A 25,867-nucleotide genomic window follows, 5' to 3' on the forward strand; every position below is an offset into this window, starting at 1 on the left:
AGCTGATTAGACTGCATCGTTACTTTTCTATGATGCATTATCCTAATTCTCATGCAATAGAGTACGCTGTGATCCGCAATTCTCGCTGGTTACCTGTCCCTCCCTTTGCATCTTGTATTGTCTTTTTAGTGTCTTGTTTATGTATTACATAGATATGTGGTAAATAAATGGATGCCTTTTCATATATTCGTGTAACTCATAATCATTGATGTTTATACCATACTACTGCTGTAGAGCAGAGCAAATCGGCATGCCACCATGGGCAAATCGAAGGTAATATGCATTCTAACATGCATGAAGTCCACCGAGCTGGATGTTGACTGGACGACAACTTGCAGGTGGCAGATACCATTTGAGCACTGTAGGAGGGTGCTAGTGGCAGATACCATCTGGGCATTGTAAGAGGGTGCTAGTGGCAGATACCATCTGGGCACTGTAAGAGGGTGCTAGTGGCAGGTACCATCGTGGCATTGTAAGAGGGTGCTAGTGGCAGATACCACCTGAGCATTGTAGGAGGGTACAGTAGATATTATCTGAGCATTGTAAGAGGGTGCTAGTGGCAGATACCATCGTGGCATTGTAAGAGGGTGCTAGTGGCAGATTCCATCTGAGCAGTGTAAGAGGGTGCTAGTGGCAGAAACCACCTGAGCATTGTAGGAGGGTGATAGAGGCCGATTCCATCCTAGCATTGTAGGAGGGTGCTAGTGGCAGATTCCATCTGAGCATTGTAGGAGGATGCTAGTGGCAGATACCACCTGAGCATTGTAGTAGGGTGCTAGTGGCAGATTCCATCCTAGCATTGAAGTAGGGTGCTAGTGGCAGATACCACCTGAGCATTGTAGGGGATTGCTAGTGGCAGATACCACCTGAGCATTGTAGGAGGGTGCGGTAGATAACTTCTGAGCATTGCAGGAAACAATATACAATAATCAGTACATACCAAAAATGAAATTGTCGGGCCGGAAGAGTTGTCCGAATGCGCCAGATCGCACACTGTCCATGGTCCCTGGTTCCAGGTCCACCAGTATCGCCCTGGGCACATACTTCTGAGCTGCAAACACAAATAAATCATGGTCATGAATTTTCTTAAGTGGACTCAAGCTACCCAAAACGTCACGGTATCTAGTCAATTAGAATACATGCGTCTACATTCTAGCTTAAAATGCACAATGATTTGCCTCTTTCAGACATAGTACCCATCGCAAAAAGGCTACAACTGCTTCAGGACTTATATACTTTTCATGCTTTGCATTTGGGTGGGAACAACATACAAAGCAGCGGGACAGTTTAGCTTGCTGGGGGAGCAAAGAGGCAATACGTGCTACTTGCAGAAGCAAAATGAACGCATTCAACCTCATTACAGAGTCATTGCTGTCCAGAAAGCAATTATTCTCGCCAGGTGGGAAAGTCACAGCAAGTATACCCAATCACCTTGAGCGTACAGGACAAATGGCAGAGTGGCCTGGTTTTCTCCCACCTGGCCATATCTGCCCTTCTTAATCCTACTCCCCCTCCCCTGTATATTCGATCTGTTGTTACCTCTGAAAAGCGCTCCATTATGCATCTGTACTTTTGTATACCTCTGTAAAGCGCTGTGTTATGTATCTGTACTGTTGTATACCTCTGTAAAGCACTCTGTTATGCGTCTGTACTGTTGTATACCTCTGTAAAACGCTCCATTATGTGTCTGTATTGTTGTATACCTCTGTAAAGCGTTCCGTTATGCATCTGTAGGGAGTAGTTTCTTACCTGTAACTCCATTTCTCCAGCATTGGTATCTTTCATGGATTCACATGCTTAGAATATTCCCCGTCGTCAGACTGGGAACCCTCAACCGAGGGTTCCCAGTCTGACGACGGGGAATATTCTAAGCATGTGAATCCATGAAAGATCCAATGCTGGAGAACTGTTGTATACCTCTGTAAAGCGCTCTGTTTTGCATCTGTATTGTTATATACCTCTGTAAAGCACTGCGTTATGCGTCTGTACTGTTGTATATCTCTGTAAAGCGCTCTGTTATGTATCTGTACTGTTGTATACATCTGTAAAACGCTCCGTTATGCGTTTGTATTGTTGTATACCTCTGTAAAGCGCTGATTTGTATCTGTACTGTTGTATACATCTGTAAAATGCTCCGTTATGTGTCTGTATTGTTATATACCTCTGTAAAGAGCTCTGTTATGCATCTGTACTGTTGTATACCTCTGTAAAGCGCTCGGTTATGTATCTGTACTGTTGTATAATTCTGTAAAGCGCTCTGTTATCTATCTGTACTGTTGTATACCTCTGTAAAGCACTCCGTTATGCGTCTGTACTGTTGTATACATCTGTAAAACGCTCCATTATGTGTCTGTATTGTTGTATACCACTGTAAAGCGCTCTGTTATGCATCTGTACTGTTGGTACCTCTGTAAAGCGTTCCGTTATGCATCTGTACTGTTGTATACCTCTGTAAAGCGCTTTGCTATGCATCTGTACTGTTGTTACCTCTGAAAAGCGATGTGTTATGCGTCTGTACTGTTGTATACCTCTGTAAAGCGCTCCATTATGCGTCTGTACAGTTGTATACCTCTGTAAAGTGCTCCGTTATGCATCTGTACTGTTGTATACCTCTGTAAAGCGCTCTGTTATGCATCTGTACTGTTGGTACCTCTGTAAAGCGTTCCGTTATGCATCTGTACTGTTGTATACCTCTGTAAAGCGCTCTGCTATGCATCTGTACTGTTGTTACCTCTGAAAAGCGATGTGTTATGCGTCTGTACTGTTGTATACCTCTGTAAAGCGCTCCGTTATGCGTCTGTACTGTTGTATACCTCTGTAAAGTGCTCCGTTATGCATCTGTACTGTTGTATACCTCTGTAAAGCGCTCTGTTATGCATCTGTACTGTTACCTCTGAAAAGCGCTGCGTTATGCATCTGTACTGTTGTATACCTCTGTAAAGGGCCCCGTTATGCGTCTGTACTGTTGTATACCTCTGTAAAGCGCTCTGTTATGCATCTATACTGTTGTTACCTCTGAAAAGCGATGCTTTATGCGTCTTTACTGGTGTATACCTCTGTAAAATGCTCCATTATGCATCTGTATTGTTGTAAACCGCCATAAAGCGCTCTGTTGCTTCTCGAAGCCAGGTCTGCGTGCAATAAATAGCATAATAATAATAATACAAATCTGCTGGCGGTCTGTAGGACCACTGGGTTGAAATACCTCTGCCAGGAGCAAGGTCTGTGTGTAGCCCCCTGCCAGGGAGAAAACCCTTTTAGATCCCTTCCTTTGTGGCAAAGGGTCCCATCGCACCACACCCAGTGCAGCGCGCCGCTGCCCTCCAAGAAGTCCACCCATTTTCAGAGAGCTCTCAGATGGTGTCAAATTGGCCAGATTTGCTTTCTTTGCTACCAGCTGTGTAACAGGGGACGAGCACTCTGAGCCTTCATTACTCGCAATGAGGCTGATTAATTCTACTGAACGGCCCCTACCACCCACCCACTCCGATCTCCTCCGAAAGCGATGGGCGGAGGTTCACAGTGGTGGGATCCCCATCTGGCATTGCAAGCCTCTGTGGGAGGCCTTCGGGGTCACCCGGCTACTTCCGGGCAGTCCGCTGCTACCCATTCCTGTCTTGTGGCCCATCATATTTAATTAATAACTTTTGCTGCAGAACTGTTAGATGGGTCTCCCTTCCTTAGTTTAATCTGTTTAACCAAACCATTAAATCTATTTATGTTCAGTTTCTCTCCCCAGAGTTATACGTTATAACTGCCATTCGGCTAGGTACTGTGACAGTGCTAAGCCCGTTTAGGGATAGCCTTCCTAGTTATGGCTACGTCCTGCAGGCCTGGACACAGTACCAAGTCTGGTTACGTAAAATCAAACCAACCCAAGTGGCACTGTGAGAGGAGCACAGGTATGTCTTTTCTGTTTGTCTTATGGCTGGCTACTCATTGGATCAGAGAAAGTTGCCATTTTGAGTAGATACAGTGTACATACACTCAGAGTAGTTAACTGAAGCACGTGGGTACGGAAGGGAGTCCTGAAGACGCTAAATGCTGTCAACATCCACATATGTCTAAAGTTATTGAACTAATGCTGCTCTCGGTGCCTTTATGCTTCTCGCCCCCAGCCAAACGGAGGGACTAAAACTGCAGAGGTTGCTCTTGAACATTAACTGCTCTTGTGCAATGTAAAATCTGCCTGTGGGTGTCTACAAGCATGTCCCGCCTATAAGAAAACTACTCGGAATTAAGCTGGATGCCTGGAACGTGCTTTGTTTTTGCTGTCACTTTCACATCAGGTCAGACAGCCTGGAAGCGACTGCCAATGGTCAAAAGAAAGAAGTGGCCATCTTGAATTCACAAACTATTGAAGCATGAATCCTCTGGCTGGGTCCTGATGGGCCAGCTGTGACCTTGAGCCAGGCTGGCACCAGAGGCCCACAGGACACAGGCATAGTGGGCATAAAAGGGAGGCACACGAGGCTGTTCAGCGGGTGCTCTTCGCTCGGAACAGGTGTGCAGGTGGCCTTCCTGTATTTAGTTGCTTTTCTGTATACGAATTGTTCTAAATATATGCCAGCCAGTTATTTGGACGGTATGACCGTTGGGTACCGCAGCACTTGGTGACCCTCTAAGCAAGATTCACAAAGTGTCTTCATGTCCTTTCTATGATAGGCCCAGAAGCCTTTAAGAATAACTGCAAAGACTGGTTGTGCATGATTTCGCCAACTTACTTGAACCGAACCAGCCACACACCTGATGGAGATTGACGCCTGTAGGTGGCAGACAATTAAGTGCTGAGGTTTTGCCAATGTCTTATTAAGTTCTTGGACCCCAGGCCCTGGCCTTAGAATATGAGCATGCATGGTTATAGCGCAGTGAGGCCACCAGTGTGGCAGATGGGCGCTATACAAGACCCCTTACATTACACACGATTGGTGAATACACGGACTAAGTCCTAGCTGATGGCCGCCACACATCACTTTTCCCAATGGGAACAGTGGGAAGTTGCTGTAACTGCACTGCAAAGAGAGGGATACTTTCCATATTAGAGCAGATCCACTACACTTGGCCTCGACCCTCTGCTTCTCCTCTACTGTTCGTCTTGTGGCAGGTGTTAAGATGGATTTCTGAACTCTGTCCTGGAGGGGCAGAGGTTCAGAAGGCCAGCCTAGTTTCTTGGAACAGGGTAACCTCTGGACAAGCCAGACCAATCAAGGTAGCGATCGCGGCGGTCAAGACTAGGTCTCAAGAGGGGTGAGGGTGACTGAAAGCCCGCAATGAGCACACAAAGCAAGGACACTTACAAATTACTCCAAGCAGGTGTTATATTAAAAATATAGACACATTTATTACAAGGCCTTTGTAACATTGACCATAGCGAGAAATCACAATAAAATTCAAGTAAACCAATACATCACAATCAAATACAATATATATATACAATTACCAACGAGTTAGACGCACGAAATGTGCAGACCACCTAGATGGGGAGGAAAACAGGCAGTGCGAATAATAGTTAGACCCAGTCCGCCTTCAGAGGCATCTAAATAGAAGGAGGTCCGAGCCCTACGAAGAGTGGAGCCTTGTGCTCAAAAGTACCTGCACACGCGGGTGCCAACAGGCAAAGGGGAGTCTCCTCGAGGGAATCAGGCAGTTCAGTTCGGTGAACAAATGAAGATGAACAGAGCTCCGCGACTCAAGCGCAGCCTCCACTGTGGGCAGAAGCAGAGCGCGAGTACGGAAAGGCGTGCTGTTTGAAACAGCGGGGAAAAGCTATGGGCTACTGCAGGAGGGCGACCAGTTCCTAGCGATGCTACTCACCGGTCTCCGATGCAGGCAGACCCAGGCTTCTCCGCGTCAGTTTCAGTGCTGGCAGGTTCAGATGCGAGCAGGGGACGTCTCGGCGGTGTGTAGATTAAGCGGCAGGAGAAGTTAGAGTTGAGGATGTCCCAAACGCAGTGAAACCGCACAGTTTGTTACTACAGCAGGGCAACGGAGCGGTCGTGTGTATTTCAGCCCAATGTACACTGCTCCCTTCAGACCTGGGAATGCCAAGTGTACGAATCGTGCGAGAGTGGCAAGGACTCGTAATACAGCAGCAACCTGACGGCGGTTACAGAGCAAGACTCCTGGGTAGGCTGGTCAGTCCACTGGATGGCCCAGAGACACTTCCGAAGGCTTACGTGCAGGAGATGGTGAAGATGCCGAGAATAGTTGTTCCCACTATTCCAAAGGGTCAAAGTACCAGTACAGGCCTTCTCGTTCGATCAGAGGTAGAAAGGGTTTCACAAAGCGACAGCGGTGCAGAGGAGCAGTCCTTCAGCGGGTCACCAGCGATTCCTCGGTTCAGCCTCGTAGTTGCAGGATACTTGGCTCCTGTATCCCTTTGTTCGTGAGAACTCAGGAGATCGACATGGTAGTGGTGTTTCCAGCCTCCTCTTATCCACGGGTCCCTTCGCGCCAAAACGGAGAGGACCCAATGGGAGATCTGCTCACAAAACACTCACACCATACGTGGACCTATCACGGACCACGGTGGTCCCAGGCGTTCACGACCCACTAGACTCTCTGGCACCCAGGATGTGTATTGGGACCAGACATCCCAGCCCACATCCTGGAGGTACACATAAGGCCTGTAGAAGCCCCCAAAAGCATCTGTGGTTCGCGGGAAAGTACATACCCAAATAAGGAAGGCCCTGGGTCGGCTCGACCTGGGGAAGGTGAAGGGGGTAAGACGGTCAGCGGACCGGACAAAGAGCCTCGTGGTCTGGCCATTTTGGAAGCCAGGCCAGCATTTTGGGCTAAGTGCGAGAAACGCGCTTAAACAGCCAAAAGGAGCTCAAAACACAAAGAAACAATCGATGCCACCAGTCCCGTCCGTGATTCACTTGCACCGTTCGTTAACAATCCAAAGAGTGTCTAGGGCAGTGGTATTCAAACTGTGGGTCGCGACCCACTAGGGGTCCGCGGGTGCATTCCAGGGGGGGCCCTGAGAGCTCAGCATGAAAAAAAGATTTTTTTTTTTTTTTTTTTTTTTAGATTGGAAGAATTGGGCAGGGGTGGCCCACATGGGCGGGCTGAAGCATGAAACTGTCTCAGGCAACAATGAAAAAGTGGCCCACAGTTGTAAATGGATATTCATTCCTTTAGTCACAGACTGGGCCTCATTACTACTATGGCGGACCAGTAACAACGGTGCTGGTAAGCTACCGGCACCGTTGCTACCGTTCCGCCATAGTAAGAGTTGTGCTCGTGGGTGCTTGACAGCCCCCGCCAGGTCTGACCTCAGCTCGTCGGATGCACCAGCACCGTTATTAACGGTGCCGGTGCATCCGAGCTCCCCATTCCCATTTGAGCCATATGGGGCTCAAATGGGAATGGGGATCTACCGGCACCTTCGAAAGGGCAATTATCATGTCCGCCTAACTCGGCATGACCTAGTAATTGCCCATTTGCGGGTGCCAGACCCGGATGCAACTCCAGTGGCAGCCGTGCCGGTTTTACCGGCACAGCTACCGCCAGAGTAGTTATGAAGCCCACTGTTTCAATAGTACCCAAAGGGGTGCTTTGTGTTAAAATGTAAGTAAATTGTGATATATTCAGCAACAATGGTCAACATTACTAACTGCATAGTTAAGTAACTCATCAAAATGGTCCACATTGGCCAAAATGGTGGCCCATTTTGATTGGCCCAAACTAGCATTTTACATTTTTGGTACAGGCATTGCCCTATAGGCCTGTCCGAGCCTGGCGGCTCATCCATAATGGCAAGAGGCGCCCACCCAGTGGCCCCTCACCCATTATGGAGGAGCTAAGGAGCCAGCCCAGTGAAACAGTGAGCACTCCCTCAGCTGCTTTATCCAGCTAATGGAGTGCTCCTGGGCTGGCTGAACTGTCAAAGGGAAACACTGTTTCCCTTTGACAGTTCAGTTTAGTTCCCCAGCCGCACATGCTCACTGAGCCATGCAAGTGCTGGGGCGTTTTGCTTCGCCAGCATTGCATAGCTCATTGGAAATGCTGGCTGGGGCACTGCATGTCTGTATGTCCGAGGGGGAGCTCCTGCGCCTCCTCGCACATACGGACAGAGCAGCTGGAGCAGGCCGTTTCAGCACCCACACACAGGCCAATGCAGAAGGTACGTTTATGTTCAGTGTTTTTATTTAAACATGTGTATGGATGCGTTATGAGTGAGTGTATGGTGATGGATGCTCATGTGAATGATAGAGTGATTGCTGTATGAATGTGCAGCGCCTTGCATATACACATAATCATGTTCATTGTGTTAGGACCAGTGGGGCCCAGGGGACAGGGATGGTATCTTTTTACCGGACATCTATCATTCAAAACCCTCTGCCTTGTCCACAAGGCTTTCTGGGGCCTGGGTCCAAAATACCTTCAGCTATTCCTCTGCAAATACCTCCCCTCTCGAGCTCTTCACTCCTCTACCTCCAACTCCCTCAGGGTCAGTCGTTTATCAAAGAAACGAGCTGGGGGTAGATCTCCGTCTTCGGCTGGGGCCTCCCTCTGGAACAGCGCCCTGCCACTCTAAAACTTGCGGAGAACCATCTTTCTTCCTGCACTTATCAGACCTACCCTGTCTGCTGCCTTAAACGTAGCACTTGCAAATTGCTGGCTGCACTACCACTGTTTGTTGCCTTTATTATTTATTTATTGTTATTTATCTGTTTCTCCTCTGCTTCGCACTTTCCACTTCTCCCCCCTTCCATGCACTTTTCCCCTCACACTTGCGCGTTCTCAATGTCACTGGGCCTAGTAAGATCGCTGTTTTATTCTCCTCTGTTCCCCTCCCTTGCCTTGTCACGCTCTGAAACACTTGTGTACGAGCGCGATAGAAATAAAATATCAATGCCTGCCCCCTGGACTCCCAGCAACAATTGCAAACTGTTTGGCTATTTACCCATTTTTTGTTAAAAGTATGCTCTACAATGCAACATTTTAACCTATTATTTAAAAAAAAAAAACAGGGGGAAACCCCCCCGAACCTCCCCTTAATGCCCCTCCACTTAAAAAAGATTCACCAGCCGCCACTGGCCCTCAGACTGTGTTGGGAACGGGATGGGGGAACCGAGGGACTATGGTGGGAGCACAATGGGCGGGAACCATGGGATAGTGATGGGAGCAGAGTGGGGAGAGCCCTGGGTGTGTGATGGGGTGGGGAGAGACCAGCGACTGGGTAGGAGTGGGATGAGGGAGCCCAGCGACTTTGATGGGAGCAGGTGACGGCGCGCAATATATACTGTCCATTTGGCATTTCTGGGGGGTCCCGACCTGTCCAAATTTTGCTCAGGGGGGCCCTGGCCAAAAAAGTTTGAAGACCACTGGTCTAGGGCCTGTAGAAGACTAGAGACCCAAGAGAGCAGTAATTTAGCTTACAGTGCCCTCTTGTGTCATGTTGCGCGAAAGCTGCAACATGATAAAAGAACTACGGAAAACAACGTTTCCCGGTACTGACTGTCTTAAGGGCATGTCAGTTTCCCCGTAAGAATGGAGCGAAAGCCCAGAGGAGTGCGGCAGAAGGCTGCACTTCTCTGGCAAAGTCTAGATCATGGTGAAAACAACAACAAAAAGTTTAGGGGTTGCCACATGAAAGGAAAATTACCCACAATTAAGAAATCTTTCCTAACAGCAGGGTCATTTGCATGACTACGTGTGCCTCTCATGGTTAGACAAGGTCGTGGTGTCCTGAGCCAATCAATGCAGCCCAGGTGCAGGGCCCTGACACGAGCTCTGAACTCGCCAGAGCCGCAGCTGAGTTCTGCAGAGCCAAGGCTTGCTCCTCTATCCCACATACCTCTCAAAATGACAGTAGCCTCATTAAGCTAGAGGCGCCGATACATTAGGAGTCTTTGACTTTGCATTGATATACTTTGCTCAGTAATAACAGCACATATAGTTGTATTGGTTCTAACTTTATAGGTTGTAGCTGTATAAATGTACTGCTTACGTTGAAACATTGTGTGTATCCAGCAAAGTTATTTTTGCCAAATGAAAATGTTCTGTAGCGCCCGTAGGCGAGTGAGGCGACTTGCCGCTTTGGTACTGTTCTGTCCAGTCAGTCTGTCCCGCCTGTGAACAGACTAACAAAATTGCACTGGTGCTAAAAGTCGAGCAAACGCATTTGGCACCTTTTTTCTGCTTGTATAATGCGGAACAGAGCAAAGAGGTTTTGCCCAAATCCGTAATGCGCAAAGATGTTTTCAATGGAGTGAACTGGTTTTGCCAATTCTTTTGGGCCAGCATGGTGGGAAATCGAGAAAATAGGACTTGCTCCAAATAACGGGTACATATCACGTTGAACCAAGGTAAGAAAACTTGGCCCACATAGTGATTTTTCTTGGTTTTCGGCTTATGCAAGAAAGGGTCAAAAATGTTACTCCACTTTTCCAACGTGAAAGACGGGCCTTTGATGCAACATTTGGGAAGGTGACCCAACAAATAACAGGCACGGCTGGCAATCATTTCCCTTGCAAGGCCGCCACTCTATTGCATAGCTTGAGCTATGGAATACGTACACTATGCAGATACTCGCTCGTACACCAAATCTAATCAAACCTCATAATTATAATTGGCTATTTATAACACGCTTAATACCCAGAAGTTTCTAAGCACAGACCCGGGGATCGAACCTGTGTTGCTCCGCGTCATCTTGCTTCCAAGGCGAGCACTTCACCCCTGAGCTATCCTCCCGAGACAATATACACTGATGAATGACTGCGTCCCCATGGCGACAAAGTAGCACAGCAATGAGTGCACTGCGAAACCCTTCATTGATAAGAGAGAATAAATGTGGCCCTTGCATGGACTTCCAAAGACTGCAATGGGATCGCAATTGGGTGGCATTGGTAGTATTGTGTTCAAAGCCATTGGTAGCCATGCTGGCCCCTCAACCTCTTCTACACCTGCTCCTAGAAACCTACCACATAGCCCACCAGGGCTATCTGCAGCCATCTAGATGTGTTGGCCTACAACTCCCATGATACCTCTTCATTGCTTATACTGGCCAGGAAGGATGGGAGTTATAGGCCAAAACATCTACAGGGCTGCAGATTGCCCACCATTGCTGTAGAAAGTAAGGAGGCTGCGCTGGGACATGTATGGCAGGAGCTGAGTCACAGAGATTTTCGTGTGCCCACCACTTCTTTTTGATACTAGATTGCGCGCACCCGAGAAAGTACCGCAAGTACTGCTTGCTGGCAAGTTACGTTACGAGCAGCAACAGAAAATCAAGCAGGAGATGTGCTTTTACTGCTGCACCGTCTGTGGAATCTACGAGGACTGCACCTTTAATAGAAATCTCTGAATTCTGGTCACGTGAGGCTCGGACCCCTTCCCCAGAGCCAAAAAGAGACCCATATATACCCAGACCCCAGCGCACCCTGCGTGCACACCCGAGAAAGTACTGCAAGTACTATTTGCTGGCAAGTTGCGTTACGAGCAGCAACAGAAAATCAAGCAGGAGGAGTGCTTTTACTGCGGCACCGTGTAGAGACATCGCGAGAGCCCGCGCTCTGCCTCCGCGCGATTACGGGACGAAAGGAGGACGCGATAAGGAGCGTCCTGCTTAGCCCTTGCTGCTACGGGGCCCGCTCCTTACAGATCTTGGACAGAGACTCAGTCATACATTCTCCCAGCCACCTTAGGCCCGTTGGCCCTTAGCATTAAGGCACACACGTTGTGTGCACGCTGCATAAAGCTTGTGAGTTAATAAATACAACGTCACAAGATCAGAGGCTCCTGTCTTCATTGAAAGCATTATACTACATAAATTGGCGAAGAGGATCACCACCAGGACCCACAGAGGAACATGCAAGGAGCAACTCCACCGCCACCATTTCTCCAAACTCCAGGTAGGCCTGCCATTCCATGGCCACAATGGCAGCCCCTATTCACGACATATGTGGAGGCCCTAGGTGGGGCGGGGTTTTCAGCGGCGAGGCGCAGGGCCATGCTACTAAATGCCCTGGGAGTGGAAGGACAGAGAATATTCGAGAGTCTCACCCCGATACCGGTGGCTGGCGACAATGACGATGTTTTCAAGGAGGCTGTCAGGAGAATCATAAAAAGGTTTGCCAGTAAAGAGAACACAGTGCTCCACCGAATACGCTTTTACACACGAAGGCAAGAAATATCTGAACCAGTTGACGATTACGTCACCAAGCTGAGGGAATTAGCGGCGCTGTGTAATTTTGGCAACAACGCGGAGAGTCTCATATGTGACATGTTGGCCGTCCATACTAACAGCCGGAAAGTCCAAGATAAGTTTATTGTCGAAAAGGAACTGCAGTTGGAGAAAGCGATTGAGATCGCCAGGACAATCGAGGAAACGGCGGGAAGACGTAAGGAGCTTACTGGGGCCCAGAGTTCTGCAGAAATACAAGCAGTGGGTTTCCATGCAAGAAAAGAGAGGCTGGCTGCTGACACGAAAGAAGGGAGAGGGAACAGAAAAGAACCCCTAAAGTGTCACAGGTGCACCAGCACGAAACACCTGGCGTTTGACAGGGAATGCCCGGCCAGAGACAAGGAGTGCTCCATTTGCAAACGCATTGGCCATTTCTCCATTGTGTGTCGGTGGAGGAACAAGAAAGTCTCCAGCCTCAATGAAGATCGCAATACGGAGAAAGAGTCATCCTCAGAAGATGAAGGTAGACCCACTGTAATCATGGTTAACAGCACAAGAGCGAGGAGAGAGAAGCCTCATTGCATGATCAAGATTGATGGCATGGAAACTAAGGTCATGGCAGATTCAGGGTCCGATCTAACGATCATTCCCCATAACGAAGCACAAACCCACGGTGTTTGGAGGGGCGTCAGTCGAACTGCTAGGATATATCAAAGCCAAAGTTGAATTCAAAGGAAGGGAAACCACGACCAGGGCCTATTTCAGTCACGAAGGCCCAGCAGTGCTAGGGTGGGACGACCAAGACAAGCTGAAAATCAGACTGGATCCCAGCACCGAAGAACAAGTCCTGTCGGTCAGGGTGACGGGAAGACCGGTTGTCAAAAGCGACTACCCAACACTTTTCTCCGAGGAGCCGGGGCACATCAAGGGTTTTCTGCACAAAATAATACTCAAAAGGAATGTGGTCCCTGTAAAGCACCGACTGAGGCCAGTACCAGCCACGGCAAGGGACATCCTTAGAAGTCAGTTGGAAAAGATGAAAATGGAGGGCGTCATAGAAGAAATCGAAGCATCTGAATGGCTGAGCCCTGTCGTGCTCATAAAGAAACCCCAATCACAGGAACTCAGGGTATGCATAGACCTATGCAGCTTAAACTTGGAAGTCATCACAGATAACTACCCCCTTCCAAGCATAAATGAACTCATTCTGTTAATGAAAGAAGCCAGGATATTTTCAAAACTGGACATGAGGAATGCATATCACCAAATACAGCTACATGACGAATCGAAACCCCTCACGGCATTCATCACTCCATTTGGCACATACCAATTCACCAAAATGCCATTCGGGTTGTCATCAGCAGCGTCGGCGTTCCAACGCATGATGGATGTCTTGCTGAAGAAAGTTAAAAACGTGGTGTACTTCCAGGATGACATCCTCGTGTATGCGGAGGATGAACAAACGCACAACGCCACGTTAAGAATTGTCCTAAACAAGCTACAAGAAGCAGGGGTGCGGTTACGCTATGAGAAATGCCTGTTCAGAGTGAAAGAAGTTGAATACTTAGGATATAAGATTTCAGAAAAAGGGATCAGTCCCAAACAGAATCTCATGCAAGCAATCATTAAAGCACCGGAACCAATCAGCAAAGAGGAAGTAAGGTCATTTCTGGGGCTGGCTGAGTACTATGCGAAGTTCATACCGAAGTTTTCCGAAACCACGGCACCCCTTCGCGATGTACTCAAAAAGGGCTCGGAATTTGTATGGCAAGAACCCCAAAAGACAGCGATGGTGAAGATAAAACAGCATATCGTAGATGCACCATGCCTTCAACCATTTAATCCGGCGTGGGTAACAGTCGTCACCACCGACGCCAGTGCTTACGGACTGGGAGCAGTGCTAACTCAAAAGAAAGGCGACACTGAACACGTTGTGGCCTTTGCATCGAAGGCATTATCGGAGGCGGAACAGAACTATTCCACCATTGAAAAAGAAATGTTGGCCTGCGCATGGGCGGTGGAACATTTCAGGACCTATGTATGGGGCACCAAATTCAAGTTGGTGACTGATCATAAGCCCCTTATCCATATGCTTAGCCCGGGAGGCACAAAAGTATCCACGCCCAGAGTGGCACGCATTGCAGCCAAGCTGCAAGAGTACACGTTTGAGATCCAGCATATCTCAGGCTGGAAAAATTCACAAGCCGACTGCATGTCGAGACTGCCGGAGGGTAAGGATAAAGCCACCACGTTCCTCCACGGAGAATGCATAGTTGCATCCATTATGGACTTGAGAGCGCCTGATTACCTGGAACTCAGTGAGAGACACTGGGAAGCGGAAGATGGGAGAGACCCCACCATGGCCATGATCCACAAATGGACCAAGGAAGGATGGCCAAGTGAAAAGGCGTTACCCGAGGGCATGAGACCCTACTGGAAGGTGTCGGACGAACTATCAGAAACGGAGGGGATAATCATGAAGTCAGACCAGATTATTCCTCCCACAGGAATGAGAAGAATCATCCTGGGTAGATCCCACGCGGGCCACTTGGGAAACACCATGACCCGTCGCAGAGTGAGAGAAGCCTACTGGTGGCCATCCATGGACCAAGAAATTCGATCCATGATAGAACGTTGCCATGAATGCCTCAACAGCGACAAGAGACTCAAGGTCCGCCAAGCACCCCTAATACCCACAGAAATTCCAGAAGCGGTGTGCTCAAAGGTCGGCATTGACTTCATAGGGCCTTTGGAAGCAATGGCTCCCGAACACCGGTACGGCATAGTACTGGTTGATTACCTGTCCAAGTGGGTGGAGGCCGCGTTCGTCCCGAACATAACCACGGCAACCGTTATAGAAGTACTTACAGAAATTTTTCAGAGGGAAGGCCTCCCCAAGGAGGTAGTCACAGACAACGGGGTGCAACTATTCTCAAAAGACATGGAGGAATTCTTAAAAAAGAATCACATAAAACAAAAGAAAGCGGCCCTGTATCACCCCCAAGCAAATGGGCTTGTTGAGAGGGCCAACAGGTTCATAAAAGGCGCCATCCAATTGGCAACAGCTTCGGGCATGGACCCGCTCAAAACCACCAAGGAGGCCATAGCAGCCCACAGACTCACACCAAATGGGATCACCCAAATATCCCAGTTCAAAATGTTGAGAGGGAGGAGTGCGGCATCCACGCTGATCCCACCATGGTTGTCGAAAATACGAGAAGATGAAGCGGTGGACATGGCAGAAGTAGTCTGGAGAATCGAAAGCAATAAGGCACGCATGAAATCATGGAGTGATCGGAGAAGAAGAACCAAGCAGACGTCAGACATCGGAAAGGGAGACTTGGTTAAAATTCAGTTACCGAAGAAAGATCAAAGCACAGGGTCTCGGTTTAGCCGACCCATCAAAGTGATTCACAAAGGAGCAAACCACATCCGCACGGAAGATGGGCGAGCGTGGAATCTTGAAAGAGTGGCACTATACCAGAAGAATCGAGGAAGAGCGAAGACCCCGGAGAGATCACAAACGGAAACCGAAAGAGACTATGGAGCAGGCGAAGAAAGAGAACCAGAAAGAGACGACAGAGAGAGGGTTGAAACCGAGGTTGAACCGGAAGCACTGGGTGCAGATCCCGATCAGGAGCAACAAGAGAATTGCACCCAAACTGATGATCGTCCCCGAAGGGAACACAGAAGACTGGTGAGATATGACTATGTTTTACAATGAGTTCGGTGTGCGTTGAAAAAGAGAGATGTGTAGAGACATCGCGAGAGCCCGCGCTCGCGAGATCTCACGCGAGGCTCAAGCTCCGCCCCCGCGCGCTCCGCGCGATTACGGGACGAGAGGAGGACGCGATAAGGAGCGTCCTGCTTAGCCCTCCTGCTACGGGGCCCGCTCCTTACAGATCTTGGACAGAGACTCAGTCATACATTCTCCCAGCCACTGTAGGCCCGTTGGCCCTTAGCATTAAGGCACATACGTTGTGTGCACGCTGCATAAAGCTTGTGAGTTAATAAATACAACGTCACAAGATCAGAGGCTCCTGTCTTCATTGAAAGCATTATACTACACACCATCTGTGGAATCTACGAGGACTGCACCTTTAATAGAAGTAAATATCCCTTTATCTCCGTGTGAGATAATGATCTGAACATTGATATCTTGATACATGTAACCCGATCGAGCATCCGCTTATGGACTGCGGAACTTCTTTAACTGTGGACTGTGGAGCCTTTTCCACCGTGTGTGATAATTGAAGTCCTTCATTTGTTTTTGCCCATAGATCTCTGAATTCTGGTCACGTGAGACTCGGACCCTCCCCCAGAGCCAGGAAGTGACCCATATATACCCAGACCCCAGCGCACCCTGCGTGCGCACTCGAGAAAGTACTGCAAGTACTGTTTGCTGTTTGCTGTGCGGCAGGTGGTGAGCAGGGGGTAGTGTGGAAGGCATTGGCGGGCTGAAAGTTGGTGATAACCAGCTAAGATAATTTATATGGTAAGGAACTCTGTGTCTGTAGAAAAGTTGTTTACTCTCTGCTGGAGGCTTAGCCAAAGGTAGAGCGTAATATAAGTGCAATAATCTATGGAACTAAGATCCCGCGCTAAAACGTGGAGTGAGAGCGAAAGGATAATGGAAGTACAATGTACTAATCCTAATACAGATACGGAAAAAAGACCTAATAGAACATGCAAGCGCAAAATTATCACTAAACCAGGTTTGCTACCAGTAGGAAAACTAGCCAAGATGACATCCTTTTTTAATAAAATTGAACCTAAAGCCTCCTCCCCCCAGATGACATCCGCTGGGAAAGAAATCTGTCGGAGTGAAATAACAGACAACTTAATGTTAAATCTACCATGCATAGATTCTAAGTTGTTCACATTAGCCTTTAAAGAACCAGATTATACTAATAACGCTATTGCTGGTCCTGGTATATCAATGAATGAATGTCGTGCAATCACTAGATGGGAGAAACAAAACCAATATAATTTAGATGCATTCCATGATGCGAGGAGAAACAACCTCCTCCGCGAGATGTGGTGTATCCAATCAACTAATACAGCAACCCCACTATTGAAGGAGGTTGATATTAATAAGTTTGATATGGGAAACATGAATCAAACAATTACCAGTTTGATATCTGATACCCATGTCCTCACTACTGAAACAACTATGATGGCCACAATAAAGGAAGATAAAAGCAGAATCATTGTCGATCCTAAAACAGGGCTACTTACGTGCACTGAAAGATTGATTGAAAGTGGGAAACCCACAGAATGTCTCCCCCTACCCTATTAAATAACCATAGTCCCCGTGTTAGTAACATACCCATATCCAGCAATACAAGCTTTGCAACGATGGGCACTTAAGAATTGTCTGAAGAACTAGAAAGATTTCTGACCGATTTAGTAGACAAGTGTGATAATATTGAAGAGAAGCTAGATGTGTACTCTATTCTGCAACATAAAAGCTCAAATAGAGCAAGGAAAGCTTTTACTGAGGTTGGCGTTAATACAGAAATTTCACAAACTGAGCTCAGTCTCTCTGTAGTAACAGAGGTACCAATGAAACAAGAACAAGATAGGTGCAATAATTTTCCTGAATTAAGTTATACGATATCAGAACAGATAGAACAAAACGAATATGGTAGGAAAAATAGAAAAACAAGAAAACAGAAGATCAAAATACACCAAGCAGCGATGTATAAAGGTTGCAATGAATGGAAAAGCAAGAATGGTTGTATAATGAATGAAATGGTTGATGCTGGCATTAGCGAAGACTGTAAATTGAATACTGAGGTAAAAATCTCACCACTGTCTAAATCCTCACACATTACGAAGGAACCAAACTATTTAGTTGAACATAAAGTAGTAATTCATAAACAAAGATAATACCTACAAAAAAGGAGATGTGGGAAAAGTAATAAATAATAAGAACAAAACCAGTGATGCTGCCTCCCCCACGAACACTGGGCCTCCGACATTAGACAAATGGATATTGTGCTCTAAAAAGAAGAAAGTAGGCAAATCTAAGAGAGTCAATGAATGTGGTATACCCAATTAGGTGCTAAAAGACATACAAAAATGATTCGCCAAACCAATGACATCTAATAAAATAGATCTAAGAACTGATAGTTGCCCTAAACAGATGTTAAGAGACAATATCAAAGGAGATCTAGGTCGAAAATCTGCGCATTTTCATGAAGAAGAGAAGGAAGAAAATAATATTCCAACATATAAGAGTGATTCAGCGAATTATATTAGAGCCTTGCAATTTCAGGGTATAGAAGAATCACAAAAGGTTGAGGTACTTAATAGACGGCAAATTTTGGATCTATGTGCAACTATTGTTCCACTGAGGATGGTGACTCTAGCAATTTTAAAATTGTAGATCAGCTAATTACGCCGAAGCAAGCGATTACTAATGTATGGTGTAGTGACAATGTCATTTTAGAATATATATTAGAATTCCGTGATCTATTTGACCAACTGGGATATAGATGTCAAGAAACATCCATGCGTAAAGTAAAAAACCAACAAATACCAATCCCTACTTTCTGGAAGAAACCAATTGAAGCAGATACTAGAAAGATCTTTCCGAATACCTTTGTGGAAGTAGTAAGTAAAAACTGTGAAGAGGCTGTCCTACAATTCTGCATAAAGGAGACACTTCCAAGTCTAGTAACAATTTTATAAAAAAACTCTAAACTATAAAGAAGTGCAGATGCGAATATGGAGGGCTATTGGCAATGGCTACCAGCAGCCTTTAAAACCCATTTTCAGTCATGTCCCTGATGAGATAGGGGTATTTATGTCATGTAATACCTGTGGGAATCTACATTATGCTGTGGAGGGTGGGCTACTAGAAAATATATACTTGTCCTGCATAGTAACACTTCAAGAAACATGGCTACACAAATCTTGCGACTTTGATGGTCGTAATATCATACAAAGCTTAGCCACTAAAGGGAAAAAAGGACACCCAAAAAGGTGGCCTGATAATCTCAATTAAAAATCCCTGGTCTGCTGAAAATACCAAATGGTCAACTGAGATGGTATTAGCAGTTATTGTCAACATGAACTTGGAGGAATCCCCACACGTATTGGTAATTAATATATATAATCCTCCAAATGGAGCATATGATAAAATAAATATAGCCACTGTGTCAAAGATTTTGCATGAATATCGTAAAGAAATCCCCATAATCTTAGTAGGAGATTTTAATGCTAAGATTGTGTTACCTGGCAATGCAACTATGACAGGAAATAGATCTGGACCTATTGAGCATGGACAATCCAATCGCAGTGGTAGAATATGGGCTACTATGCTTCTAAAACAACATATGAGGATGCTCAATGGAAACACTATAAGTGATGCTGCTCGATGTGTTACGCGGGTGGGCTATGGTAGTGTTTCAACAATCAACTATATATTTGTGAATGAATATGCCAACAATTTGGCAATAGATATGGCTGTAGGTGTAAGAGAAGAAAGCGACCATCTTCCACTCTATCTACTGACGAAATTCCCGAGAATAGAGAAGGAGTACCAACTTAATGGTAAAATACAAATTAACGTAGCGGCAAATAGAATAATTTGGAATCCCACAAAATTGGCTAAAGCAAATGAGATCGCTCAAAATGAGTTAAAAATATTCATTAAACAACAAACAATAGTAAATGATGAACAGCCTCACGAAACTATTAGGAATTTTGAGCAAATTGTTAATAAAATTAAATTAGTCACGGCAAAGAAACAGGAATACGTCAGTATTGGAGAAAGATGGAACCTTTCACATAACAATAATAAGAAATTTGATTGTGAAATACCCAAGGCAAAACAAAAGCTACGACACTCTATAAAAGAAATAGCAAACTCTGGATTGGGTGAAACTGCCAAGGTGATAAAGTATGTGAAAAAACAATATGAGACATGGCTTCGAAAACATTGTAAACATAAAGAACAAGAAACATGGTGATCTATTGCTGTCAGTGCACAGTCTAATAATCATTGTGGAATGTGGGAAGCAATTAATAATGCTAAAAAGAGATCCTTACCTATAAATAGTGTACCTGAAAATAAATGGATATTACATGTACAATCCACCTTGGGGATGTCCAGAGGAGATAGGAAAGCAAATGGAGCCATAAAAATTGAATGGAATGGTATATACACTATAAATAGCCTGAAGAAAATAATTGAACAGCTCCATACCTCCAGGGCAACCGGCCCTGATGTTACATGTAATGCCCTTTTGAGGCTATCACCTGAGTTATGAGCTAAGATACTCTTTTCTTTATACCGCTACATAGGAAAATCTGGTGTCATCCCTGATACATGGCGTGAAAGAATCATCCTCCCTATATACAGAAAAGGCGTGCAGAGTGATACAAAGAACTACAGAATGTTAGCCATGTTAGATATCCCTGCAAAAATATTTGTCACGGTCTTGCTCATAGAATTAAATGAGTGGATAAATGAGAACAACATACTTCCAAGAAACCCAGCTGGCTTTAGAGCAAAATCATCGACCCTCCATAATATTAGCAACCTAGTATCCGCGGTTGAATACTCCTGGGAGGTGAGGAAACTACCGGTATATGCTGCTTTTATAGATTTTACTGCTGCCTTTGATACCATTATAAGAGAAAAACTATGGACTAAGCTAAAGAAATGGGGGATACCGGGTGGCTTGTTATTTATGATACAACAGCTCTATCAAGACACATTGGTACGCATTAGACTTGATGCTGAAGGAAGATTATCTGAATCCATATTAACCCACCGTGGGGTAAAACAGGGGTGCACACTTGCGGCAACGTTATTTAATTTATACCTTGCAGATTGTGAAAATGAAATAAGGGAAGGGAATACAGATATGATTAAGATTGCTAAACTTAAGCTGTGCTGGTTGGGAAACGCGGACAATTTAGTTCTATTAGATTACACCCCTTATGGACTACAAAATAGGCTCAATAGCCAGGTAAAGTTTGCGAAAGAAAATGGGTTAGAGATAAATATTAGAAAAACTAAGGTGATGGCCTTCCTTGATAAAAGAAAACAAACTAGATCCAATAGATCTAAATGGTATATTGAAAAAACACAAATTGAACATGTAAACTACTATAAATACTTAGGAGTGATTATTGATGACAAATTAAGTTGGAAACCCCACTGGCAAGATACCAAAATGAAATGTTTAAAAATAACTGGAGCCAGTAGTGATTTTACAGGCAGACAAGGCGGCTTCTCTACCAATACAGTTTTATTATTATATTCTTCTAAAATTATCTCATCTCTACTCTACGGTGCTTAGATGTGGGGAAAAAAGTTCAGTAAAGAAATATGCACGTTCGAAGGAAAAACTTTAAGATGGCTTTTTAGACTTGCTAAAGCTGTTTCGTGTGTATACATTTTACTTGAAGGTGACTTTAGATATGCAAGTGACATTTTAGAATACAAAGCTGCCATGCTATTTGTGAAATTATGCACTTTAAATAACCATACCTATGTAGTAGATCTGATGAAGATGTTTAATGAACAAGATCATCCGAAAGGTTTTAAAAGTATATATCTCCTCTACATGACGTATGTGAAATGGGCGAAACAAAATGCAAGTAGTTGGCTACTCTATTCCCATGCTAAGGTTAAACGCCTATTGAAAGGGACAATATATACTGTGGCAAAAGAAAGAGATATGGTAAGTTTAGCCGCTAAAGCAAATAGTGGCATGTTTTTCGAACACTGGACCATGTATACTAGAAAACCTAAATATTTTTACGCATATCCCTGTGCTGACACTGTAAGATCCTACATGTTATTTAAATATAACAAATGTGATACTATGGAAATAATAGGTGCCAGACTGGGCATAACAAGAGCTTTAAGACTGTGCAGACTGTGTGGTTGTGAAATTTTAGAATCTGCAAAGCATTTAATATGTGACTGCGAAAGCCTAGAGAAGTTGAGAAACCTATATTTGAAACAATATAATAACGCCTGTACAATAGCAGAAATTGAAAAAATATGGCAATGTCTTCTTCAAGGTAACAATACTAACTTGATATATCACATGATGAAATGTTTTAGTCTCATTTTAATGGTTTGAAAAAACTTGGCTTTGGGAATTTTATATGTTTGATTGTATTTTTAAGCTGTTTTTAAGTGATAATTGGATGTATTGATTGTATTTGTATGTAATATGTAAAGCCAATCGCACTAAATGAATATTTAAATAAATAGATAAAGATACTAGATTGCCTGACGCCCCACCACACATCTCTTCTAGAGGACTGGTGCAATAATAGTACAGAGGTCTGCAGCCTGCGGCTCCACATGTTTTGAACTACAATTCCCATGATCTCTCACATTTGGCTATGCCCGCTAGGACTGCTATGAGTTTTAGTACAAAACATCTGGACAGCCAAAGGTTTCAGACTGTTGCAATAGTGGCTCAACTGAGCTGCTGCCATGCACAGTCACCTGCTCTATTATAAGAGTCGGACGCAGCAGGGACGCAGAAGCAGTTTTGTTTGGGGCCCATTTTTTTGCAGAAAGTTGGAACTGAATATTGATGCAATCTTTTATTATGCGGGTAGTCTTTTTTTTTAACTCTGTTTATTTGGATTTTACCAAGGAAACAACATGAACACAAACAAAGGCACTCATCGGGAAATCACATCAGCATTATCCGTGAAAAGAGGCGATGCATGCATAAAAAGTAATATTTCATCCGCCTAACAGGTAATAGATGGCAGTTCTGGTAACATCTCATAACTTCAGATTATAGGAGGGGGGTGATAGGGAGAGCAAGGGGGGGGGGGGGGGGGTTGGGCAGAGGTGTGTCTCAGAAAGCGTCTAGCCATTTCCCCCATATCTTCTCAAATTTTCGGGGGCAACCCCGCGCGTTGTAGATGCGGCGTTCCAGAGATGCGCACCTACTCAGTTCAATGGTCCAGCGGTTCAAACATATCGGGTCCGCTGAGCCCCAACCTGCAGCAATAAGTCTTTTCCCCGGACCCAGTGCCACTGCCGTAAATGTTTGTTCATGCATAGTAAGGTCAACCTCCCCCCAGATTCCCAGAAGTGCCATTTTGGGACCCTTGGGGATTGGCGTTCCTAATATGGTGGAGATCATGTCCATGCATTTACCCCAGAAGACTTGTAACACCTGACAGTCCCAAATCATATGAAAGAAGGTGGCTGTCTCTCATTTGCATTGGGTACATGTCGGACCTCCGGTTTCGCCCCACCTGGCCAGGGCGGTAAGAGAGTAGTATGAGCGGTGAAGTATTCTGCGTTCTATCAGTCTAAGTTTGGCCTCGATGCCTATCTCACAGGGGGACATTAGTGCGTCCGTCCAGTCCTCAGGCTCCAGAGCCCCCAGGACCCTTTCCCACCTTTCTTTCAGCTTACCTAGTTCTTTGGCACCAAAGGAGTCAAGGGCCAGCTAAAGTGTGGAGGTGACCTTGGAGGGGATACGCTGCAGGAGAACATTGGTTTCTATGGGGGAGCAGGGAGGTATGGTAGTGGTATCTGGAAATTGGGTGCATATAGCATGGGCGAGCTGTGCATATCAAAACCGGTCCATAGGTGCCAAACCATATCTGTCTTGCAGGGTATCAAAGCTTAGTAGGCGTCCCTGTTGAATCACATGAGCTAGTGTGGTTATCCCTCTATTTCCCCAGTTCCCAAACCATCCCAATTTCCTTATTTCTGGAAGATGTGCGTTGTGCCATATGGGTTGAGCAAGTGTTGGTTTCGCCTTCCAGCCAATAAGTTTATGTGCGTTCCTCCAGGCATGCCGGAATTGACGTCTCATTCTTGGTATTCTCGGGAATTGGTTGTTGGTGGCGTAAAGGACCTGTAGGGGCGGGACTGAGAGCATAGTCTCAATTTCAATGCGGACGTGAGGTAGGGTGGGGTCTGCGTGTAGCCAGTCATTCACCACCCCAAGCTGTGTTGCTAGGTAGTATGTGCGTATGCAGGGTAGTCCAATGCCTCCCTCCCACACTGATCGCTGGAGTGCAGTGAGGGCGATTCTGGTTTGTTTCCCTCCCCAAAGCAGCGTGCAGAGGTTCCTATCTATGAGTGCGAAGGTTTCATGGGGGATGGGCAGCGGAGCATTTTGGAGAATGTATAGGAGTCTAGGTAGTGTCATCATTTTAAACAAGGCTGCCCTACCCATTAATGATAGGGGGAGCAATTGCCAGTAAGAGACGTCCCTATTAAACCTGTCTAGTAGGGGTTGTAGGTTGAGTTGGAGAAAACTGTCTAGGGTCTGGCCAATGCGTATGCCTAAATATTTAAACTCCCTGATGCAAACGTGGAAGGGGCAAGGCTCGGGAATTGCAGCTTCGCCGCCTTGGATCAGAAAGTAAATAGTTTTGGACTTGTTTACCTTTAGGCTGGCAAAGGTTTGGTATTCTTTAAGGATGCAGGATACAATAGGCATGAGGTGACTGGATTACTGAGGTATATAAGGAGGTTGTCTGCATACAACGAGAGCCGATCGTCTCCTCCCCCTGGCCAAGCGAATCCGGACCAGCTTTTGCTTGATCGAAGTTCGATTGCTAGTGGCTCGATGGCGAGCAGGAATAGGAGTGGGGAAAGGGGGTAACCCTGTCTGGTGCCTCGGCCCAGGGGGAATGATCTCGAGGAGTTGCCATTCACCCTCACAGTGGCCTCTGGAGAAGCCTAACGATAAAGGAGTCTAACTCAGGAGATGAAGCTTCGCCCAAAGTTCATTCGGGCCCTAATTTCCCACAGGGCCTCCCATCCCACGGAGTCAAACGCCTTCTCAAAGTCCACTACCAGGAGGGCCAGCCCACCCGATATCTCAGAGGCTCTATCGAGGGCGAGTTGGATCCTACATAGATTTATGCGGGTAGATTTGTTGGGCATAAAGCTGCATTGATCTGCATGGACGATTGTCTCTATCACCCTGAGCAGTCAGCAAGTACCCTGGCCATGGTTTTGGCTTCCCCATTGATCAGCGAGATAAGGTTCGGGGGGAGTGCGCCCTGTTCTTTACTGCGAAGAAACAATGCGGTTAGTCTTTAGTTTCGACTTTTCACATTTACATAAAACATTCAACAGTAGAAATACTGAAATTCCCGTTTATAATTCATCGATTAAAAGCATTCAAAGCTTTATAAAGCGAAGTTCATTCAAAAATCTTCATAATTCCAGTATTAAAAAACGTGTCTTTTTGGGAACGATGACTAGTTTATATAGTAACATTATCCTCCAATCCAAATAAACTCTGAGTGCCAGCCCAGTTTGCACCGTGGGCGAGCCTTGGGTAAGGATAGGGGAAGATTCAAAACCTTCTTCCACAGGAGGCCCTCAATTCTTGTCTAGTTGATTTTCCATGCATTAGGTTCAATATCCACATGATATAAAATGGTCGGTATCACCTTCCCCTTATAAAATCTTATCAGGGGTAATAGGGAAAACCTACAGAATGAATGCACATTTATTTTAATTTGACAACTCAGTTGGCTTATTTCACCTTCAATAATACTTTCCACGGATCTTATAGTCCAATTGGCTGTTATCCGGAATCCCAAATATATAAGTTCACTTGTTACGGGCAGATGCTGGCCCCCTATCTTCCAGCCATATTTGGGAATTTGCTTCATGGGATTACAAAAGATTTACGATGTTAGATTTCAAGGGATTCATTTGGAGATTGTTCAAGCCTGTATCATTTTCAAAGGCGGTCAACAAAC

General features: G+C 45.7%; 1 protein-coding gene across 1 annotated transcript in view; it reads right to left on the bottom strand.

Annotated features, from left to right (window-relative positions):
- Window positions 1-25,867, bottom strand: part of TUBB6 (tubulin beta 6 class V) — a 69,917-nt gene that overhangs the window by 22,574 nt on the left and 21,476 nt on the right. Inside the window, exon 3 of the mRNA XM_069620480.1 lies at window positions 941-1,051. Coding sequence (XP_069476581.1) covers window positions 941-1,051 — 111 coding nt within the window. The remainder of the gene's footprint in view (window positions 1-940; window positions 1,052-25,867) is intronic.

This window comes from Ambystoma mexicanum, chromosome 5q, assembly GCF_040938575.1.
Source record: "Ambystoma mexicanum isolate Mex_15411 chromosome 5q, UKY_AmexF1_1, whole genome shotgun sequence".
NCBI classification, from domain to species: Eukaryota; Metazoa; Chordata; class Amphibia; order Caudata; family Ambystomatidae; genus Ambystoma; species Ambystoma mexicanum.